At 39.9% G+C, this 22621-nt stretch overlaps 1 protein-coding gene across 1 annotated transcript in view; it reads left to right on the top strand.

The window, feature by feature from the left end:
* The window catches only part of GEMIN5 (gem nuclear organelle associated protein 5), a 55192-nt gene that overhangs the window by 13343 nt on the left and 19228 nt on the right, over positions 1–22621 (top strand). The window contains exons 10-20 of the mRNA XM_032263800.1: positions 2304–2386; positions 4221–4357; positions 6641–6714; positions 7472–7653; positions 11991–12130; positions 13448–13619; positions 16884–17111; positions 19204–19317; positions 20020–20142; positions 20886–20981; positions 21363–21688. Coding sequence (XP_032119691.1) covers positions 2304–2386; positions 4221–4357; positions 6641–6714; positions 7472–7653; positions 11991–12130; positions 13448–13619; positions 16884–17111; positions 19204–19317; positions 20020–20142; positions 20886–20981; positions 21363–21688 — 1675 coding nt within the window. The remainder of the gene's footprint in view (positions 1–2303; positions 2387–4220; positions 4358–6640; positions 6715–7471; positions 7654–11990; positions 12131–13447; positions 13620–16883; positions 17112–19203; positions 19318–20019; positions 20143–20885; positions 20982–21362; positions 21689–22621) is intronic.

Below are 22621 nucleotides of genomic sequence, written 5' to 3'. Positions count from 1 at the left end.
GAATTTTTAAATCTCATTAAATATTTTATTTTAATTGCATTTTAAGTAATACTTTCGGTGTGCTGAGTCAAATAAAATACATTATTGAAATTTCACTTCTTTTGCTTTTTTTAAATGTTGCTACTAGAAAACTTTAGGTTACATATACAGTTCATATATATAGCTTACATTGTGTGTCTGTTGTACACTGCTGCTCTACAGGCTTGATTAGGATCCAAACGTCTATTGTTCAGTTTGGTAGCCATTTGTTGCTATTTATACTTAAAGTTATTAAAATGAAATAAAATTAGAAATTCAGTTCCTCGGTCACGCCAGCCCCATTTTAAATGCACAAGAGCCATCTGTGACTAGTGGCTACCTTATCGGACCACACCATTCTAGACCAGTCATTGATGAACCATGGTCCACAAATTAGGAATGGTTTTACCTCTAAGTGGCTGGAGAAAAATCAAAATAATATCTTATGACATATGAAGATTAAATAAAATTCAGATTTTAGTGTCTAAAAGTAAAGTTTTATTGGGACATGGCTACACTCCTTTATTTACATTCTGTCTGGCTGCTTTTGTACCACCACAGCAGAGTAGAGTAGTTGTGGCAGGGACCACGTGGCTCAGAAAGCCTAAAATATTTACAGAAAAGATTGGGCATCCTCTGTCTTAGATCATTCACTTCCGAGTGAAAATCATTTATGATACTGCAGAGCTGTCCTCACTGCAACCTCCACCTTCCAGATTCAAGCAACTCTCCTGCCTCAGCCTCCTGAGTAGCTGCGATTACAGGCATGTGCCACCACGCCCAGCTAATTTTGTATTTTTTAGTAGAGATGGGGTTTCTCCATGTTGGCCATGCTGGTGTTGAACTCCCGACCTCAGGCGATCCGCCCGCCTTGGCCTCCCAAAGTGCTGGGATTACAGGCATGAGCCACTGCACCTTGCCAGAGCTGTCCTTTTTATATGCAGTTCTTGAAGTACTTACATAGAACCTATGTGCAGTTGACTATTCTCCTTAACTCTCAAAAACAAATACTGTTTTAAAGATTTATTTAAAATACACTGTTTTTAATCAGCTAAAACTGTTAAATAGCCCTGTATCATTATGAAATTGCTAATTCTGTTAAATTATTATCTCCTGGCTGTTATGAGCTGAGTATTCACACTAACAGTACAAAAGCCATGTAATAGTTGGGGAGTGGTGGGTATTGCTCTAGAGCTATTGTTAGGCGACATTTTGCCAGAACTGCTTATTCTGTTTATTTTAGAAATAGGCTAAAGTATAAATTAGCCTGTTTATAAAGTATAAATTTATTTTAGAAATTTTGGTTCATTCTCTAGAATGATCACTATAACTTTATCAGATAAGTGGAAGTAAGTCAGCCACTAATTATTTATAGGCTCTGGAATTCTAAAATCATACAAAGAATGTATGATAATTTATGTTAAAAGAAATAACAGGGGCCGGGTGCAGTGGCTCACACCTGTAATCCCAGCACTTTGGGAGGCCGAGGCAGGAGGATCACGAGGTCAGGAGCTCGAGACCATCCCAGCCAACATTGTGAAACCCCATCTCTATTAAAATACAAAAAACTAGCCAGGTGTGGTGGCATGCGCCTGTAGTCCCAGCTACTCAGGAGACTGAGGCAGAAGAATCACTTGAACCAGGGAGGCGGAGGTTGCAGTGAGCTGAAATCGTGCCACTGCACTTCAGTCTGGTGACAGAGCAAGACTCCATCGCAATCAGTCACTCAATAACAGTGCTACCTGGTGTTTTCCCTACAAAGTTAAGCATTCTTTACGAACATGTCACTCCGCAGTAATATCATTTGATCACTATCACCACAGCAACCTTCGAAAATACTCTTAAGAGTGTGCCTTTAAAAGACAATCACAAACTGAAAATATCTCTACCCTGAAACCTTGTCTCAGTTTAAGAAATGTGATGTTAATGGCACAAAGCCTAAAATGACTTCTTATCTTTTGCATGACTATAAAGTGAATACATTTGGGTGGTGATAATATATGTTCTGGCTAGATGGGTAAGAGTAACATTTTTAGGGGGATAAAATATGTTTGGGACTTAATCATTTTGATAGTAAATATTTGATATTTAAATATTTAAATGTAAATATTATAATTAACTGCTTCTTTACAATCAACTATCTGGAGCAAGATATTGTTGAATGATTTTTCTCCAATTATTGGTAGTTACATTTATAATGGGGACCTTTTAGAAAAAGGTGGTCTGTTTTTCACTATGCCTTTTTGTTTAAATCTCTGTTTGTTCTCTCTCCGCCTCTTCTAAAGGCCTCCACAGATTTCTAGCACATATCATAAGAAGACTGTATATACTTTAGCCTGGGGGCCACCAGTACCCCCGATGTCACTTGGTAAGTGTCTGAGCAATTCTTTAACAAATAGGAGAATATTCTCTTTCTTTCAGTTTAATCCTAAAATATTAAAGATGGAGAGTCTTTAACTGGTCTAGTGCACTGACTGCTTATGTGGACTACTTAGGTCTCCAGGGGTTCATGAAGGCAGTAGTGACAGGTAATAAATCACAATTGCTGGGAGAAAACATTTACCCATAATAAGCTCCAATCTCACTAAGGCATTGTTTCTTTATTTTAGCTGAAATTTTTCATTGTGTGTATAGTTATCATGCTGGGTCCTGATACCCAGTCTAATATTCTTCACTAAAACTTACTGTCACTTTTTAATTTTATCAGAATAAAAATGTTACTTCAGTATACCAGCAGAATAATATCTGTTTTCACCCACCGAAAAAGCAAACTTAAGTTTCTTAAATGATCTCTTGCCTTTGTTCAGCATTCTGCCCCTTTCCCTCTTCTAGCCCATCAGTCTTTTTTTTTTTTGAGACGGAGTCTCACTCTGTCGCCAGGCTGGAGTGCAGTGGCATGATCTCAGCCCACTGCAACCTCCATCTCCCGAGTTCAAGCGATTCTCCTGCCTCAGCCTCCCAAGTTTCTGAGACTACAGGCATACACCACCACGCACAGCTAATTTTTCTGTTTTTAGTAGAAACAGGGTTTCACCATGTTGGCCAGGATAGTCTCGATCTCTTCACCTTGTGATCCGCCTGCCTCGGCCTCTCACAGTGTTGGGATTACAGGCATGAGCCACCACGCCTGGAGTCTTTCTTTTTCTTATTCCTAAAGTAATGAGTCTTTTCTATTAGCTTTTTAAATAAATATATTCATCAAAAGTCTCTGATAAGCTTTTCTTAACCATCTGTGATGAAACAATTGTAAATTTCTATAGGAATTGCATTACATAGGAAAGTAGTATAAATTTTCAGAACTTGAGTAGCACTGGAATTTGTAGTTCATTTATTCAACACATATTTACGAGATATTTGATTTGTGATCTAGCAGTGGTAGAAGTAAAACTTGCTTTTGGAGAAACCCACCAGAATCACTGTTTGCTTCTTAAAAATTTACAAGAGGATTGTTGTGATACTAAGGAAATCACTGCTTTGATCACAGCTCCTTTTAATAAGACATAGAAAGTCCTACTGTGCTATATAATTCCCAAAGAGTACTCATTTCTGGAAGAATAAGCAAATTCTCAAAAGCCTTGCTTTAATAACATATATGTTTGTTTTCTGATTCCAGCCTTTGGACCCCTACTATTAAGAATGCCAGAAAAATATTTAAAGCAAATATGTTGCATCATATAAATTAACCTAGAATTACAGTAGTATACCTTTTTTACTTCTGCTCTCAACAACTGTTCAGATGGAAAAAAAGAATCTAATACATTTATTCCGATGTATTAGAATGTTTCAAATATATAATTTTTTTTTTTTTTTTTTTGAGACAGAGTCTCAAGGCTAAAGTACAATGGCATGGTCTCAGTTCACTGCAACTTCCGCCTCCTGGCTTCAGTCAATTCTCCTGCTTCAGCCTCCTGAGTAGCTGGGGGTTAAAGGCGTGAGCCATTATGCCTGGCTAATTTTTGTATATTTATTAGAGACGGGGTTTTACCATGTTGGCTAGGCTGGTCTCAAACTCCTGACCTCAGATGATCCACCCCCGCCGGCCTCCCAAAGTGCTGGTATTACAGGCATGAGCCACCGTGTCTGGCCTCAAATATAGAATTCCTTTAAAACATCTCATAGTATAATGTGGTCATGCTATACCAACAAATAGTTAAGCTGGTGAAGTACAAAACTAATAAGCTTTCTTTTCTTGTTTCATACAGGAGGAGAAGGAGACAGACCTTCCCTTGCTTTATACAGCTGTGGAGGAGAAGGGATTGTCTTACAGCATAACCCTTGGAAGCTTAGTGGAGAGGCCTTTGACATCAACAAACTCATCAGGGACAGCAATTCAATCAAAGTGAGTTCTTGTAGCTCTAAGGTCTTTTCTTGATCTTTCTACATCACAGATCCCTCTGGGTTTCCCATCTTGCAGAATAAATGCCTTTATTAGAGATCACCATCATCATACTAAGTCAGTTTTCTTAAATGTTCTTATAAGGCTGTGTGTGAATTTATGAGTTATAACATATATCTTAGGAGTCTTTATCCTTGAGTAAAACAAAGAAGTACCTCTCAGACAGTGGGTATGAGGCAGAAAACAAAAAGAACTACTGAAACAAAAAAGGTTTGTCTCAATTGCAGTAATGATTTATTATAAACTTTCAGGTCGCCGAGCGCGGTGGCTCACGCCTGTAATCCCAGCACTTTGGGAGGCCGAGGCGGGTGGATCACGAGGTCAAGAGATCATCCTGGTCAACATGGTGAAACCCCATCTCTACTAAAACTACAAAAAATTAGTGGGGCATGGTGGCGCGTGCCTGTAATCCCAGCTACTCAGGAGGCTGAGGCAGGAGAATTGCCTGAACCCAGGAGGCAGAGGTTGCGGTGAGCTGAGATTGCGCCATTGCACTCCAGCCTGGGTAATAAGAGCGAAACTCTGTCTCAAAAAAAGAAAAAAAACTTTAAGGTCTTAGGTATAAAGCATCCTTTTCAAGCCAACCACTTTCACCAAAGTGATACTGTGGTAAAAATAACAATAATATCGTGTCCAAATGTAACTGCATGGTGCTTTACTCAAGATAAAATTGTCATTTTATTTTTAATTTTCTAGTAAAATGATTTTGATGTACACAAAGCTGCAAAAATAATACACATAATTTGCTTATATCCTTTACCCAGATTCCCACATTTAATCACGTTTGCATTATCATTCTGTCAGTATGCACCAGAACTGTCTTTTAAAGTCAGACCTTAAATGTTGAGATGTCCTTACCCTTTCTTTTCTGAGACAGAGTCTTACTCTGTCACCCAGGCTGGAATGCAGTGGCGCAATCTCGGCTCACTGCAACCTCCTCCTCTCAGGTTCATGCGATTCTCCTGCCTCAGCTTCCCAAGTAGCTGGGACTATAGGCTTGGGCCACCACTCCCAGCTAATTTTTGTATTTTTAAGTAGAGACAGGGTTTCGCCATGTTGTCCAGGCTGGTCTCTAACTTCTGAGCTTAGTTGATCCACCCATTTTGGCCTCCTTACCCTTTCAAATGAGTATTTTTATTTATTTATTTACTTATTTATTTTTTGAGAGAGGGCCTTGTTCTGTCACCCAGGCTGGAGTGCAGTGATGCCATCTCAGCTCACTGCAGTCTCTGCTTCCTGGATTCAAGTGATTCTCATGTCTCAGCCACCCAAGTAGCTGGGTTTACAGGTGCGTGCCAAGCCTGGCTAATCTTTGTGTTTTTATTAGAAACAGGGTTTCACCATGGTGGCCAGGCTGTGGTCACAAGTGATCCACCCACCTCAGCCTCCCAAGTGCTGGGATTAAAGGCATGAGCCACCATACCCATCCCAAATGAGCATTTTTATATTATTGCTCATTACTTTTGTATGGCTAGTGTAAAAGTAATATTTAATTATAAATTGAGTTATATTGGTTGATTATATTCCCTCATTGTCTTAAATTTTATCTAAACATTAACATTCAGCAGTGAATAAAAGAGACAAAATTCCTGTTTTAAGACTCTTTTAATTAATGGACACTTGAATATATGGATCAGAGGTTCATACTAGGAGATTGCGCTGGAAATAGAAATTTGGAATCCCTTCACAATAATGATAAATGAAGAAGCTGAGGGCATGTATGAGGTGGGCTAAAGAGACAATTGAGAAGAGGGCCCAGGCAGCATATAGATATAAGAGGAGAATGATTCAGGGAACACCAGCATATAGATATGAGAGGGAATGATTTAGGGAAAGAAGCTTTGAAGGGATGAAAAACAAGGAGAATATATATAGGTTTTGTTTAAGACCATGGTTCCCATGTTGTTCGAGCCGATGGGCACAGATCAGTTTAATTAAATACGTTTCACCAGGTTAAGCATTGTAAACACTTAGTGCTTATTGGCCTTGGGGTTTTTTTCTTCTTCTTCTTCTTTTTTTTTTTTTTTTTTTTGGCCCAGTTAGGAAATGAGAATTAGAATGCTTGTTCTTAGTTATCCTTTGAGTAATTATGTAGATTATTTACAAGAATAGCTGTTGTATAATTAGAACATTTTTTTGACTGTAGGCATTTTTTTTTTTCTCATGCTGTCATTGTTGATTTGTGAGATATGTTTAGAGTCAAGATTGGTTTGTTTTGCTTTCTAGTTCAAATTGCCTGTACACACAGAGATCAGTTGGAAAGCAGATGGCAAAATCATGGCTCTTGGCAATGAAGATGGGTATGTATTTGCTTCTTTAAGATAAAAAGTTTGCAAATGCACATATATTTGATCACAAGCTGACTGATGTCATCGGTAATATTAGCTGGGGAGGCCCAGTTGTATTTGGCATTTTGAATGATTCTTGATATCCTCTGCTGATCCAGTAGTGCCTTATGTCTTTGAGAACTACAGAATTACTTAGATATTTCAGTCCATTGAGAGTATTTGGCTACACTGTATTTTGGCTATCTCGTGCCTCACAAAATGGTCATCTCACATGTTGAACTGCCTAAATCTCACTCCATTTTTTTTTTAAGTAAGCCTAATCAGAAATGCTTTCTAGGTCTATGTCCCGTCCAGTGTTAATCATAGTAACACAATCCTAATTCAGCCATTGATTTGTTAATTCTTTTAGCTTCTCCCTGTGATCATTTGTCATTAATGCCTGATGAACACAATTTCATCAAGCATTGTTAGAATGTTAGGAGATTGTTACACTGAGGTAGTGTGGAAAGTTGAAATTTTAAAAAGTTTCATTTTTTAAAAAAGAATTCTTAGGTTATTATTAGAATTTTTAAAAGCTAAATATGCTTTTTGGAGAATAACTTTTTATACTTGACTTTTTTAATGAGAGAATGACCTTTGCAGTGATAGAGAGGGTTATCCTGTTCTACCTTATCTTCCCGTGGCTGATGGAGTGAGGGAGCTGCTGTTTGCATTGTAACTTGTAATTTGATCATCTATCTTTCTTGTTTTGATGTGTTTCTTATTCCAGAACAATAGAAATATTTCAGGTTCCCAACTTGAAACTGATCTGTACTATCCAACAGCATCACAAGCTTGTGAATACCATTAGCTGGCATCATGAGCATGGCAGTCAGCCAGAGCTGAGCTATCTGATGGCCTCTGGCTCCAATAATGCAGTCATTTATGTGCACAACCTGAAGACTGTCATAGGTAACTTTGGTTTCTTTCATACTAGATATGATACTGTGTGTTCAGCTACTTTCCATTCTAATCTTTGTCCCTTTTTACTTTATTTTTGACATTAAAATAAGTATTATTCTTAACTGCTTTTTCTGTTTCAAAGTAATAGATTCATCTTATTTTAAAATCCTTTCAAACATGACAAAAATGTAACGGAAAATGGAGTTGGCCAGGCACAGTTGCTCACGCCAGTAATCCCAGCACTTTGGGAGGCCACAGCAAGATTACTTGTGGCCAGAATTTTTAGACCAGCCTATTAAACGGTGAGGCTTAGTCTCTACAAAAAATTAAAAATAAAAAAACAAATTAGCCAGGTTAGAAGTGCACACCTGTAGCCCCAGCTACTTGGGGGCTCGACTGGGAGGATCATTTGATCCTAAGAGTTTGAGGCTGCAGTGAGCTCTATTTGTACCGCTGCACCCTAGCCTGGGTGACACAGCATACCCTATCACAAAAAAGAAAGGAAAAAAAAGTGAGATTTTCCCCTAAAATCTCATCATTCAATAACCAGTGTTATTGGTTTGCTTCATATTTTCTCTAGCTTTTATAATAAAGTCCTAGCCTACATATGTATATATGTTAGTATATATTAATAGGTTTTCATCTCTGTGTACTTGTATGAAAGAATAATCTGTCCCTAGCTAAAAAGAAATCACTGTATATAATATATACTGTTAGCAGTTTTTTCCTCTAAATTTACAGTATTTATCATGGACATCTTTTTGTGTCAGTACATTAAAGATCAATCTTGCTGTTATTAACAGATATCTGTCAGCCAGGCACAGTGGCTCATGCCTGTAATCCTGGCACTTTGGGAGGCCATAGCTTGAGATCAGGAGTTTGAGACCAGCCCGGGCAATGTAGTGAGACCCCTCCTCTACAAAAAAAAAAAAATTTTTTTTTAATTATCTGTTTATTCCATTATATGGACATACCATAATTTATCTATTTCACAATTAAATGACGTTCAAATAATTTACATTTTTTTACAATTTAAGTACTATTATAATAAACTGCCTTATACATATATCTTCGTGAACATGAATAATTTTCATGCAGAAAATTCTAGAAGTGGAATTGCTAGGTAAAAAGATGTAGTTTTTTAATAGTTATTGCTAAGCAGCTCTCTAAAAACATTATGCCATTTAATACTTCCTCCAGCAGTTTTTGAATGTTAAACACAAACACAGGACACATACCTCATTCCTGTGTTTGATTGCACCTGATCCTCATAAATCCTGTGAGGGTGATAGGTATTGTTATCCTCTTTTTCCCAAGATTAAACTGAGGTCCAGAAAGGTTAGCTATTCAAGCAAGTATCATCGCTAATATATGATAGAGCCAGATTCAACGTCAGAGTATCTAATTGCAGAGTCTGTATGTGTTCTAGCAAGTGCTATTCCATGCCTAGTGAGTTAACGTCCATATGGATATGATTTATTCCATAAGGAATCTTAAATTTCATTGAGGCCACTTTGGCACCTGGGAAAACCATAGTAGGTGGTCAGAAGAGCCATTTTTAAATATGAGTGAAGTGGGATTACTTTTTTCCTTATATGAAGAAATTATAATCTGACACTAAACTGTTTTCAGAGTGCTATAAAACATGCTCTCAGCCATAGTAAAAGTAGTTGATATTTTCACTTCTCTAGAATTTACTTCCAGTAGCTTTTTTATTTTTATTTTTTTGAGACAAAGTCTTGCCTGTCATCCAGGCTGGAGTGCAGTGGTGCTATCTCAGCTCTCTGCAACCTCTGCCCCCAGGTCCTGGCACTAGCAGTTCTCCTGCCTCACCCTCCTGAGCAGCTAGGATTACACGGACATGCCACCATGCCCAGCTAATTTTTGTACTTTTGGTAGAGACAGGGTTTCACCATGTTACCCAGGCTGGTCTCAAACTCCTGATCTTGTGATTCACCCACCTCGGTCTTCTAAAGTGCTGGGATTACAGGCGTGAGCCATTGTACCTGGCCCTTCCATTAGTTTTCTAAGAATCTTATTTGTAACAAGAAAAAATATTTTTGGTTCTAGTAGTGACTCTCCTGAATTAAAAGCAGTATGGAAAAAGTATTAAAATATAGATACATTTTTCTAATGGTAAATAATAGACAGTGTCTAACTAATGAACGTATGTTAGCTGATTCTGATCTTATTATTATTGGGATTCCAAATTAATCATCCACTTTATATCACATATACTAAATAGTAGAGAAGGGAAGAAAATTGCCAGAATCCATTCATTTAATTTTTACCTTCTTATTTTGAAAAAGTGAGACTTAGAGGAAAGTTACAAGAATTGTACAAAGAAATCTCATATACTTTTTCCTATTAGTAGATTCAACAGTTTTTAATGTGTTGTCACATTAGCTTTATTCTGTGTGCGTATGTTTACGTAGTTTTTCCTACCCATTTTCAGTTTGTTGGTTTAACTTAATATACGATAGTTTAATCTTTCCCCAAAATTATATCTAACTATTATTTGTCAATTTAAACAAATAGTTTATGCTAGGCATGGTGGCTCATGCCTGTAATCCCAACACTTTAGGAGGCCATGGCAGGAAAATCACTTGAAGCCAGGAGTTCAGGACCATCCTGAGCAATGTAGCAAAACCCCAACTCTACAAAAGTTTTAAAAATTAACTGGACATGCGGGCATGGTAGCTCACATTTGTAATCCCAGCACTTTGGGAAGCCAAGACGGATGGATCACTTGAGGTCAGGAGCTCGAGATCAGCCTGACCAACATGGAGAAACCCTGTCTCTACTAAAAATACAAAATTAGCCTGGCGTGGTGGCACATGCCTGTAATCTTAACTACTCGGGAGGCTGAGGCAGGAGAATCGCTTGAACCTGGGAGGTGGAGGTTGCAGTGAGCCAAGATCATGCCATTGCACTCCAGACTGGGCAACAAGAGCGCAACTCTGTCTCAAAAAAAAAAAAAAAAATTAGCTGGACATGATGGCCCAGTTACCCACAGGCTGAGGTGGGAGGATTCCTTGGGCCCAGGAGTTGGAGGCTGCATGCAGTTAGCTATGATTGTGTCACTGTACTTCACCCTTAGCCACAAAGTAAGACCTAGTCTCTTTAAAAAAAAAAAAAAAGGTAAAATAATCTGACACCCATATTCTAGTTGTGTCAGTTGATCCAGTAATGTCCTTAATAGTGATTTTTTTTCTCCAGTGCAAATTCCAACGCAGGATCACCTGTTTGCATTTGGTTGTCATGTCTCCTTAGTCTCCTTTCATCTATAATAATTTCTCAGCCTTTTAAGAATCATTTATGTATATATTTATTTATTTTTTAGAAACTGAGTCTCACTGTGTTATCCAGGCTGGAATGCAGTGGTGCAGTCATAGCTCACCACAGCCTCCAACTCCTCATGGGCTTAAGCCATTCTCCCACCTCAGCCTCCCGAGTAGCTGGGACTATAGGCGCACACCACTGTGCCTGGCTAGGCTGTGTGTGTGTGTGTGTGTGTGTGTGTTTTTTCCTTTTCCTTTTCCCTTTTTTTTTTTTTATTTGAGACAGGGTCTCACTCTGTGACCCAGGCTGGAGTGCAGTGGCACGATCTCGGCTCATTGCAATCACTGACTCCCAGGCTCAAGCAATCCGCCTATCTCAGCCTTCCATGTAGCTGGGACTATAGGTATATACCAACACCTCTGGATAATTTTTGTAGAGTCAGGGTATCATCAGGCTGGTCTTGAACTCCTGAACCCAAGCAATTTGCCTACACTAGCCTCCCAAAGTTCTGGGATTACAGGCATGAGCCAACATGCCTGGCCAAGCCAGCCTTTTTTTAATCTTACATAACATTTTTGAGGAAGATAGCATGAGATCTACGAAATGAGATAGCATCTTATTTCATAGATGCTTTCTCATTTTGCATTTGTCTGTTATTTTCTCATTACTATATTCAGATTATACATTATAGCTAGAATATCTATAAAGGATAATGAGAGCTAACACTTCTTGTGGTAATCTTATATGCTAAGTACTGTGGATGTGCCCACACTCTTAATAACTAACAGTGTTGCCTGCTAAAAACCACCTAGACTTGCGAGGCTGAGGCAGGAGAAATGCTTGAACCCAGGAAGCAGAGATTTGCAGTGAGCTGAGATTGTGCCGTTGCACTCCAGCCTGGGCAACAAGAGGGAAACTTTGTCTCAAAAAAAAAAAAAAAAATCACCTTGAAAGTGTATGGCAAAATCTTGATTCTTGCCATGTGCATGCCTTCCTGGATATGCTTTTTGCTTGTTTTGTTTTTTTGTTACTGTTAGCAGTGACGTATTTCCCTTGCCTTTTAGAGAGCAGCCCTGAGTCTCCAGTGACCATTACAGAGCCCTACCGGACTCTCTCGGGGCATACAGCCAAGATTACCAGTGTGGCGTGGAGCCCACATCATGATGGAAGGCTGGTATCTGCTTCCTATGATGGTACAGCCCAGGTACTGTTGTGTCCTTGTCCCTGTGGGCCCTTCACTATATTCTCTAACAAACTCTTTCTTCTTTTCCCCCAGTTGTGAGCAGGTTTTCCCTCCCCCGTTATCATCTACAGAAGGAGATGTTCTGGGCTCTAGGAGGCATTTTAGTTTTATTCCACATATCTGGGCCTTTAGCAGGCTAAGACTGGGGTTTTTTGTTTTTTGTTTTTTTTTACTTAGATGAAGGGAAAAGTATCAGTAGGAACTAGCTAACGCTAACATTTTTACAGATTTCTCTCTGATTCACTGTCGGTATGGTGGACTAACATGATGTACAAAGCACTCTCTTCTGTTCAGACACTGAAATGGTGGCTAAAAATCACAAAATTTTTTTTTTTTTTTTTTTTTTGAGACGGAGTTTCGCTCGTTACCCAGGCTGGAGTGCAATGGCGCGATCTCGGCTCACCGCAACCTCCGCCTCCTGGGTTCAGGCAATTCTCCTGACTCAGCCTCCTGAGTAGCTGGGATTACAGGCGCACGCCACCATGCCCAGCTAATTTTTTGTATTTTTAGTAGAGACGGGGTTTCACCATGTTGACCAGGATGGTCTCGATCTCTTGACCTCGTGATCCACCCGCCTCGGCCTCCCAAAGTGCTGGGATTACAGGCTTGAGCCACCGCGCCCGGCCTAAAATCACAAAATTTTTAATAATAAATTGGTAAGTTAGAAATCTCCAAGTTCTAAAAAAATAAAGATGAAATGCCAAGCCAGATCTATGAGAGAGGACTTCTGGATATCAGAACTAGAATAGACATTAGGAGCTGGAGACCTAGCATCCGTGATGTTTCTGTCTCTCAGTGTTGAGTTGTAACTGAGCTAACTGCACAAAGCTAGGAGCCACAAATTGCTGCCGTCTGTGAAACTGAGTTCAGAATAATTCAAGAAATGGAAAGGAAATTGGCCAATTCTTTTGGAGACAAAAGAATAACCTAAGAGAAATTAAAACTGTAATTTCCGGACTAGTTATGGGCTATTTTCTTCATAATACCAGAATCTCAAACCCAAAAGTTAACATACAGTTTAGGCTTGAGACAGTGAAATCCGTAGGACTCCAGCACAAGCTCATTCAAAATCACCGCCATAGGAATGCCTGTACATCTCAGAGCACAGAAGTCTCCCACAGGAAATAGGACTCTTCTGAAATTGAACTTCTAAGAGAAAACTCCAAATCACATGAGGAAATAAGAAGCCATAGATTTTTCTTTTTTTTAATTAGAAAACATACCCCCAAGCAATAGAATAACCAGAAAATGTCTATTTGGTCGTACTTTTGGGTTTAGGTGTGGGATACTCTCCGGGAAGAACCCCTGTGTAATTTCCGAGGACATCGAGGTCGACTGCTTTGTGTGGCGTGGTCTCCTTTGGATCCAGACTGCATCTATTCAGGGGCAGATGACTTCTGTGTGTACAAGTGGCTCACTTCCATGCAAGATCATTCCCGGCCTCCTCAAGGTCAGTCAGAACCTGAGGCTTATCTAATTGTTTTTCTCCCTTTCTTAATAATTGAGTTCATCAGGATTGAGCAAGGAATACATTTGTGCAGGACATTAGTGTCAGTATGGCATGGGTCCGAGCCTAAGCAAGAAGGCAGCCATGAGGGCTTGAGAACAGCACCACCTACAAAAGGAAGGAACATACCTGGCACTCAGATCTTGGTTTCTTTTTTCAGACAGAGTCTTGCTCTGTGGCCCAGACTGTAGTGCAGTAGTACAATTTTGGTCCACTGCAGCCTCCACTTCCTGGGTTAAACCGATTCTTGTGCCTCAGCCTCCCTAGTAGCTGGGACTACAGGTGCACACCACCATGCCTGGCTAATTTTTTTGTATTTTTAGTAGAGACAGTCTAGATATGTTGGCCAAGCTGGTCTCAAACCCCTAGCCTCAAGTGATCTGCCCACCAGCCTCCCAAAGTGCTGGGATTACAGGCATGAGCCACCGTGCCCAGCCCAGATCATGGTTTCTAAATGTCATTCTCCATTAAAAGTGTCCATGGCTTCTTGGAGAAGTGGCTGGTTCCAGGCTGGGACAGGAAAAACACAAACTGAAACTGAAACGTTATGCTAAAGAAGAAGGCAGTACTCTAAGACTTAAGGAGACATGTCAAAAGGACAAAAGAGACAGCTTGAAGAGGCTCCCACTGACCAAATCTGAGATGGTAGTTGAAAAGAAATAAGAGGAAAATTCCATTTCTAGCTAAGAAAGATTTATTGGTATCAGACTAGAAAGCAACTAGAAAACTAGACAAAATACATTAAGCAACTGCTGGGCACATGGCTCATGTCTATAATCCCAGCACTTTGGGAGGCTGAGGCTAGAGAATCACTTGAGGCCAGGAGTTTGAGACCAGCCTGACAAACAGCAAGGTCTCATCTATACCAAAAATTACAAAATGAAAGTAAATAGGAAAAATTGGCCAAGCATGGTGGCTCAATCCTATAATCCCAACACTTTGGGATACTGAGGCAGGAAGATGGCTTGAGCCCAGGAGATCAGGACTAGCCTGGGCAACATAGGGAGACACTGTTTCTGTGAAATAAATTTTTTTTTAATTTTAAATAAAAGAATATATTAAACAACTAGAAATTCACACCCAAAGAAATGAAATGATATGTCCACATAAAGATTTGTAAAAGAATGCTCATAGTAGCTTTATGTGTGATCACCAAAAACTGGTAACAATACACATGTCTGTCATCAGATAAATGAATTAATTGTGGTGCATCCCTACAATAGACTTCTACGTAGCAATAAAAAGAAGATAACAACTGATAAGGAACGAAATGAAATGAATCTCAATAAAACATGCCAAGCAGAAGCAGCCAGGCACAAGAGAGTACATACTGTATAATTCTATTTATGTGATTTTTTTTTTTTTTTTTTTTTTTGAGACAGACTCTCACTCTGTCACCCAGGCTGGAGAGCAGTGGCACACTCTTGGCTCACTGCAACCTCCACCTCCCAGGTTCAAGTAATTCTCCTGCCTCGGCTTCCTAAGTAGCTGTGACTACAGATGCACGCCTCATGCCCAGCTAAATTTTTTGTGTTTTTAGTAGAGATAGAGATTACCATGTTGGCCAGGCTGGTACTGAACTCCCAGCCTCAGGTGATCTGCCTGCCTTGGCCTACCAAAGTGCTGGGCTTACAGGCGTTAGCCACTGCGCCCAGATTATGTGAAATTCTTCAGCAGGCAAAACTAAACCACAATAAGAGCAGATTAGTGATTACTAGGGCTCAAGCAGAAGGTATATCTTACCACAAAGAGGCTTGATGGAAATATTAGATTGGTGCAAAAGTAATTGTGGTGATGGGTAGGTTATATGACTACATACATCTGTCACAATTCATCAAAGTATCAAAAAGTGGGTGTATTTTATATTACATCTCAAAGATGATTTTAAAATAAGCAAAGGATAAAAACCTTAAAATGTTAATGTAAAAGCCTTTAAAATGTAAATATAACAGTAATGGAGGAATTAATGAGTCCAGACTGATTTAATAAATAAATGAGTGCCTAAATAAAATGGAGAGAAGCACAGGCTCTTCCCTGTGGTATAATGCCAACTAATGAATATAGAGTGGAATGTTGGAATTGGAAGTTCACCCTTTGGGCCAGGCACAGTAGCTCATGCCTATAATCCCAGCACTTTGGGAGGCGAGCTGATCACTTGAGCCCAGAAGTTTGAGACCAGCCTGGCCAACATCACAAAACCCCATCTCTGCAAAAAAAAAAAAAAAAAAAAAGCAAAAATTACCCAGGCATGGTGTTGCACACTTGTAGTCCCGGCTATTCGGAAGGCTGAGGCAGGAGGATTGCATAAGCCTGGGAGGTCAAGTAAGGCTGCAGTGAGCTGAGATTCTGCCACTGCACTCCAGCCTAGGCAACAGAGCAAGAGCCTGTCTCAAAAGAAAAAATTCACTATTTGGCAGTCACCGTGGTAACAATTTTTAATCAAGAAACATCAGTGAATACTAAAGCTAGTAGATGCAAATACTTAGTAGTTAAACAGGGGAAATACCCTTTTAGGGAGTAACCTGTAAGACACCCCCTTAATCAGGTGATCAAAATAAACCAAATGGGACAAATAAAAACAAACTGCTACCTCATAGATTTCCCTGGATGAACACAGCAGCACTAATGTGCATTCCTGCTAAAGATGCGTACCCTAAATCTGGTCGTGAAAAATGTCTGACGGACCTAAATTGAGGGAAGTTGGACAAATAACTGTCCTGCAATCTTCAAAAGTTTCAAATTAGGAAAGTCAAAGAAAAACCATGCAACTAACTGTTCTAGGCTGAAGGGAAGCAGAATGGCATGACAACCAAACGTACTGTGTGATCCTGAATTGATTCCTTTCGCTATAAACGACATCTGGCTAAAATTGGCAGAACTTAAGTAGAGTGTACGGAGTAGATGACAGTAATGTGTTATGTTAATTTCCTGATTTCCATGGTTGTACTGTGGTGATATTGGAGCATATCCTTGTTCATAAGATACACACTGAAGTATTTGGGTGCTGTTGGGCATGTTTATGATTTAATGAAATCTCAAAAGAGTTTGGTTACTATTATGATAATATAACTCTAAAAGTTCATTGGGAATGAAGGGAAAGGGTAAAAATACTATTAAAGAGTATTGAGGTATTGGAGTTTACCTTTAGAGTGCTTTTAACCAAGAATGTACATTTTAGTCTTTCCTTCTTTATTTTGATTCCTGTAGGCAAAAAAAGTATTGAATTAGAGAAAAAACGACTCTCTCAACCTAAGCCAAAGCCCAAAAAGAAGAAAAAGCCCACCTTGAGAACTCCTGTAAAGCTGGAATCGATAGATGGGAATGAAGAAGAAAGCATGAAGGAGAACTCAAGACCTGTTGAGAATGGTGTGTCAGACCAAGAAGGGGAGGAGGAAGCACGGGAGCCAGAATTACCCTGTGGCCTGGCTCCAGCGGGTATGTGGCAGAACCCTGTGTATCACTAGGATCTCATGTCTAGGAAACTAAGCTAGGTCCTTACTCAGTTTGAAACTTTGCTATCTCAGACCTTCCCATTTTATTTTTTTTCAAGCTTTATTCAAGTCTCTAAAATAAACATCTTTGAAGTTTTAAAGGGGTTCTAGTGGATGTTTGGGGTAGAAATAGTAAACTTCTATAGAGGAAACTTCTTATTCAACTTGGGCAAGGTAAAACCATGGGACAAAGTGAAGCTGAGATTCTTGTGTACATAGGAAATTACATGAGAAAAGTTTGAATAGTATGACGTCATTAGCCACATTTATTGAAAGAAACCACTGTATCTTACAAATGTCTGACCTAGAAGCTACCACCACTGTGGGAACTTGCAAGCTCTCACTCCTCTTACCTGGAGTTTATACCCGGCTTTCTGTCTTCTCACAGAAAAAAAAGTGTAAGTGCTTACTAGGTTCTTCTGGTGAGGTAAGCTATAGTGGTGGTTCTCAGATTTCTCACAAAACAGCATTCCATCACTAAATTATGATAATCTATTTCTAGTTTAAAGACAAACTGTTATTAAATAAAAATTTTGGCACTTTTAAAATTTTGTACACTTACCTTAAATACCTGGTCCCTGTTAAAATAAATGATCAAATAGCAAACAGTATAAGTAGAAGCAATGACTTATGCTTAATTCTAAAACAGAATATATTGATGTGACAGAATTAAAATGTCTAGTATATATGATACAAGGCATCCCAGTTGCCCTCTATCACAAAGGATTGCTGTTAGACACATAGTTGGGGTAGATAAAGAGCAAAAAGCCTAATAGATTTATTATTTTGGCCCATCAGAATGCTTTTCTAATTGGGTACAGTGGCACATACCTCTAGTCCCAGCCGCCTGCCTCGGCTTCCCAGATTATTGGGATTACAGGCATGAGCCACCACACCCGGCTTTTTTTTTTTTTTTTTTAGGAGCCTTTCTTTCACAAAATGGCTATACAAAACATGGATCAACAAGTTGTTTTTAAAAAGTTCCTGCGCTCAGGATTGTGACACCATATTGCATACATCTAATATTCTTTATTATTAAAGTTACTCTTTGTTAGTATAATTAAATATGCAATTAGTACTTTATGACCTGAAAATGTAAAAAGTGCTTTGTCGCTTGAGCAAAGTATAGAAACTCCTTGGCTTATGGTATAAAGTTGTGGAGGGTTAGAAGCTTTTTCCTTAGTCTAAGTTCAGAGTAAGGCAGGCATGGTGGCTCATGCCTGTAATCCCAGCACTGTGGGAAGCCAAGAAAGGAGACTTGCTTCAGCCCAGGAGCTTGAGACTAGCCTAGGCAACATAGGGAACCCCACCTCCACAAAAAATATAAACATTACCAAGCATAATGGCTTGTGCCTATAGTCCTAGCCAGTCTGGGAGGCTGAGGAGGGGAGAATCACCTGAGCTCAGGAGGTTAAGGCCTCAGTGACTGTGTTTGCACCACTGCACTTCAGCCTGGGCAACAGAGTTATACCTTATCACTAACCAAAAAGAAAAAGTTCAGAGTAAGCTGGGTAAGGTGGCTCATGTCTGTAATCCCAGTACTTTGGGGGGCTGGGGCGGATGGATCACCTGAGGTCAGGAGTTTGAGACCGACCACCCTGGCCAATGTGGCGAAACCCCGTCTCTGCTAAAAATACAATAATTAGCTGGGCATGGTGGTTTTCGCCAGCTACTGGGGAGGCTGAGGCAGGAGAATTGCTGGAACCTGGGAGGCAGAAGTTGCAGTGAGCCAAGATTGCGCCACTGAATTCCAGCCTGAACGACAGAGTAAGACTTCGTTTCAAAAAACAACAACAACAACAACAAAAAAAAAAACACAAAGTAATAGACTCACAGGTTCCTGAAAACACCTACTTTGTGAGGTGGGGAAGGGAAAAGTACCCCTACTTCCTTTCTAATGCGTATTATCTCAAAAGTTTTGGTAATAGATGAATTGATTGCATTGCTGAGCTTGGAATGGCTCTAAATTTTTAAAAACTGAAATTCTGTATTGTTTTTATCCTCAACTTTTTTTTCTTTTTTCCCCCATGATGTAGTTTCTAGGGAACCAGTTATCTGCACTCCAATTTCCTCAAGCTTTGAAAAGTCAAAAGTCACCATTAATAACAAAGTCATTTTACTGAAAAAGGAGCCACCTAAAGAGAAGCCAGGTTGGTATCTAGTGATTAAAATACAGTATTTTGTTAAAGCAGCCTAAAATAGTACATGCTACTGTCAAAAAACAGTGTGGTTTCTTGTTTCTTTTTTTAGGTCTTTTTAGGTTTACAATATTTGTAGGTTTTCTGCTTAGGTTTCTTTTTTCTTTTAAGACAGGGTTTTTACTCCCTTCACCCAGGCTGGAGTGCAGTGGTGTGCTCGTGGCTCACTACAAACTCCACCTCCCACCCTCATGTGATCCTCCTGCCTCAGCCTCCTGAGTAGCTGAGATTACAGGTGCCCACCACCATGCCCAGGTAATTTTTGTATTTTTAGTAGAGGTGGCATTTTACCATGTTGGCCAGGCTGGTCTTGAACTCCAGGCCTCAAGTGATCTGCCTACCTCAGCCTCCCGAAGTGCTGGGATTATAGGCATGAGCCACTGCACCCAGCCTTCCATTTTGGGTCATGCTTTTGAATCCTTTAAGCACTTGATGAAATGCTTTGCAGTTGTTAATAATGTTAGCAAGAGCATTTTTGTGTATATTGTGAACAATGCCCCCAGCAAATTTATTTTGAAAGCCTCTTTATTAGGAAGGGGAACTTTCTGTGCCCGTGGCATCCTGCCAGTAGGTTACATTCACACAATAGGCATTCCTGTTTTATGTTTCTGATCAGCTCTCCCTCAGATAGTGTGTACTTTCATTACATTTCAGAAGCCTTAGTCAAGAAGAGAAAAGCTCGTTCCACGCTTCCCCTGAGTACAAGCCTGGACCACAGATCCAAAGAGGAGCTTCATCAGGACTGTTTGGTATTAGCAACGGCAAAGCACTCCAAAGGTACAAAAATGTACTTCCTTGGCCCGTCCATAGTCTTTTGGGACTGGCATATAAGAGATGTTTACTTATTTATTGAATGAATGCCCAAAGAAATGTCTAAAATTGTTTTCTGTATTTGTATGTTCTTTTCCAGCCTTCCCTTCCCTCCACATCCCTCCACCCCTATACCCTGCTGCCAAAGTCCCCATTGTGACCCACTATCAGTACTGCCATGCCTTTGAGATGTAGTGTTTTGCTTTCATTCTAAATCTAGTTGTTCCCAGCCATCTGTGTGCCAGAATTGGTATGTTGGTGTAAATATCTCAGCACGAATAAACTTAAACTATTTTTTCCTATTGTACAATATCCTTATGGAGAAAATATTTTTTTCCTTACTGGAAATATACATAATTTTATATATATATATATATATGCACACACACATATATACGCACACACACATATATACACACACACATACACATAATATGGCAGTTCCTTAAAAAAAAACTTTTGATGGAAACTTTTGCTTTGGAAGTTTTGCTTGAAGGGTGTTCTTATTTTGTTTCTTAATGTCTTCATTTAATTCCCTCTCTTTTGATATTTGAGCAACTTTATTTTTTTAATTTGAAGTTTACATGTGGAAAAGGGATGCACACAATAAAATGAAATTGAAACAGTATAAAAAGAAAGTAAATCTCACCAGGCACAGTGCCTATTATCCCAGATGTTCAAGGATTTTTTTTGCCTTTTTAAATTAACAGAGCTGAATGAAGATGTGTCTGCTGATCTTGAGGAAAGATTTCATCTGGGGCTTTTCACAGACAGGGCTACCCTGTACAGAATGATTGATATTGAAGGTGAGGCAAACCCAGTCAGCATAATCCCATCCATCTGACCTTTTTTACGGCTACCATCCTGCGATACTATATAATGGTTAGTTTTACATGTCAGCTAACTAGGCTTTGAGCTCCCTGATTTACATGCTGATACGTCTCTTGCATCATCATAGGATCCTAACCATACGGCATTCACTCTGAGTGCAAGTGAAGGTGGGTAGTGCACAGTGACCGAGTGGGCTTCAGGTCCCATTGTAATCACTCTGGTAGGTGACACAGCCATCAGAGAGTGACTGCATATTTTAGGAGCTCACTTTCTCTTCTGTCTTGCCTTTCTTTTTCTACAAATCAGTGATAGATGTTTCTGAAACAGCTTCCAAACATTCTCTCTCTTTCAAACAGGAAAAGGTCACTTAGAAAATGGCCACCCTGAGTTATTTCACCAGCTTATGCTTTGGAAAGGAGATCTCAAAGGTGTTCTCCAGACTGCAGCAGAAAGAGGGGAGCTGACAGACAACCTTGTGGCTATGGCACCCGCGGGTATGGTTTTTGTTTGTTTGTTCTTTTCAACAAAAGCTCTATCATCTCTAGGATGCATCTACTCAAGATGGCTCTTAGCAGTATCAGTCTTAAGCTTGAAATCTCATGAAGGCCAGGCGCAGTGGCTCACTGTAATCCCAGCTCTTTGGGAGGCCGAGGTGGGCGGATCACTTGAGGTCAGGAGCTTGAGACCAGCCTGGCCAATATAGTGAAACCGTGTCTCTACTTAAAATGCAGAAATTAGCCAGGCATGGTGGCAAATGCCTGTAATCCAAGCTACAGGGGAGACTGAGGCAGGAGAATTGCTTGAACCCTGGAGAAGGAGGTTGTGGTGAGCCAAGATTGTGCCACTGCACTCCAGCCTGTGTGACAGAGCGAGATTCCATCTCAAAAAAAAAAAAGAATCACTTATGAATAGGCACAAAGCTAATCCTGTTTGCAGCAATAGACAAACTAATAAATCAACCCAACCCCTTTAAAAAAAAAAAGGCAGATCACTGACACTTCAATGGCAAAAGCGTAATTGGTGAGAATTTCTCAAAGGACAGTTTGGCTATGTCTGATAAATTTTAAAGATGCAATGGCACAAGTCTGAAGTCCTCAGCTGCTCAGGAGGCTGAAGCAGGAGGATTGCTTAACACTAGGCATTCAAACCCATAGGGTACTCTTAATTGTGCCTGTGAATAGCCACTGTACTCTGTCCTGGGCGACATCATGAGACCTTGTCTCTTTAAAAAAAAAAAAAAAAAAGGCTGGGTGCAGTAACTCATGCCTATAATCCCAGCATTTCAGGAAGCCAAGGTGGGCAGGTTGCTTGAGCCTGATAGTTTGAGACCAGCCTGGGCAACTTGGCAAAATCTCATTTCTACAGAAAATACAAAACTTACCTGGGCATAGTGGCATGTACCTGCAGGTCCAGATACTTGGGAGGCTGTGGTGGGAGGATTACCTGAGCCCAGGGAGGTTAAGGCTGCAGTGAGTCATGATTGTGCTACTGTGCTCCAGCCTGAACAACAGAGCAAGACCCTGTCTCAAAGAAAAGAAAAGAAAAAAAGAGGCCGGGCACTGTGGCTAAAGGCCTGTAATCCCAGCACTTTGTGAGGCCAAGGCGGGCGGATCAC

The sequence above is a fragment of the Sapajus apella genome, unplaced genomic scaffold, assembly GCF_009761245.1.
Source record: "Sapajus apella isolate SASKATOON/1434 unplaced genomic scaffold, GSC_monkey_1.0 scaffold138, whole genome shotgun sequence".
NCBI classification, from domain to species: domain Eukaryota; kingdom Metazoa; phylum Chordata; class Mammalia; order Primates; family Cebidae; genus Sapajus; species Sapajus apella.
The sequence above is the reverse complement of the archived record's forward strand: the minus strand, read 5'-3'. Positions and strand labels throughout refer to the sequence as shown.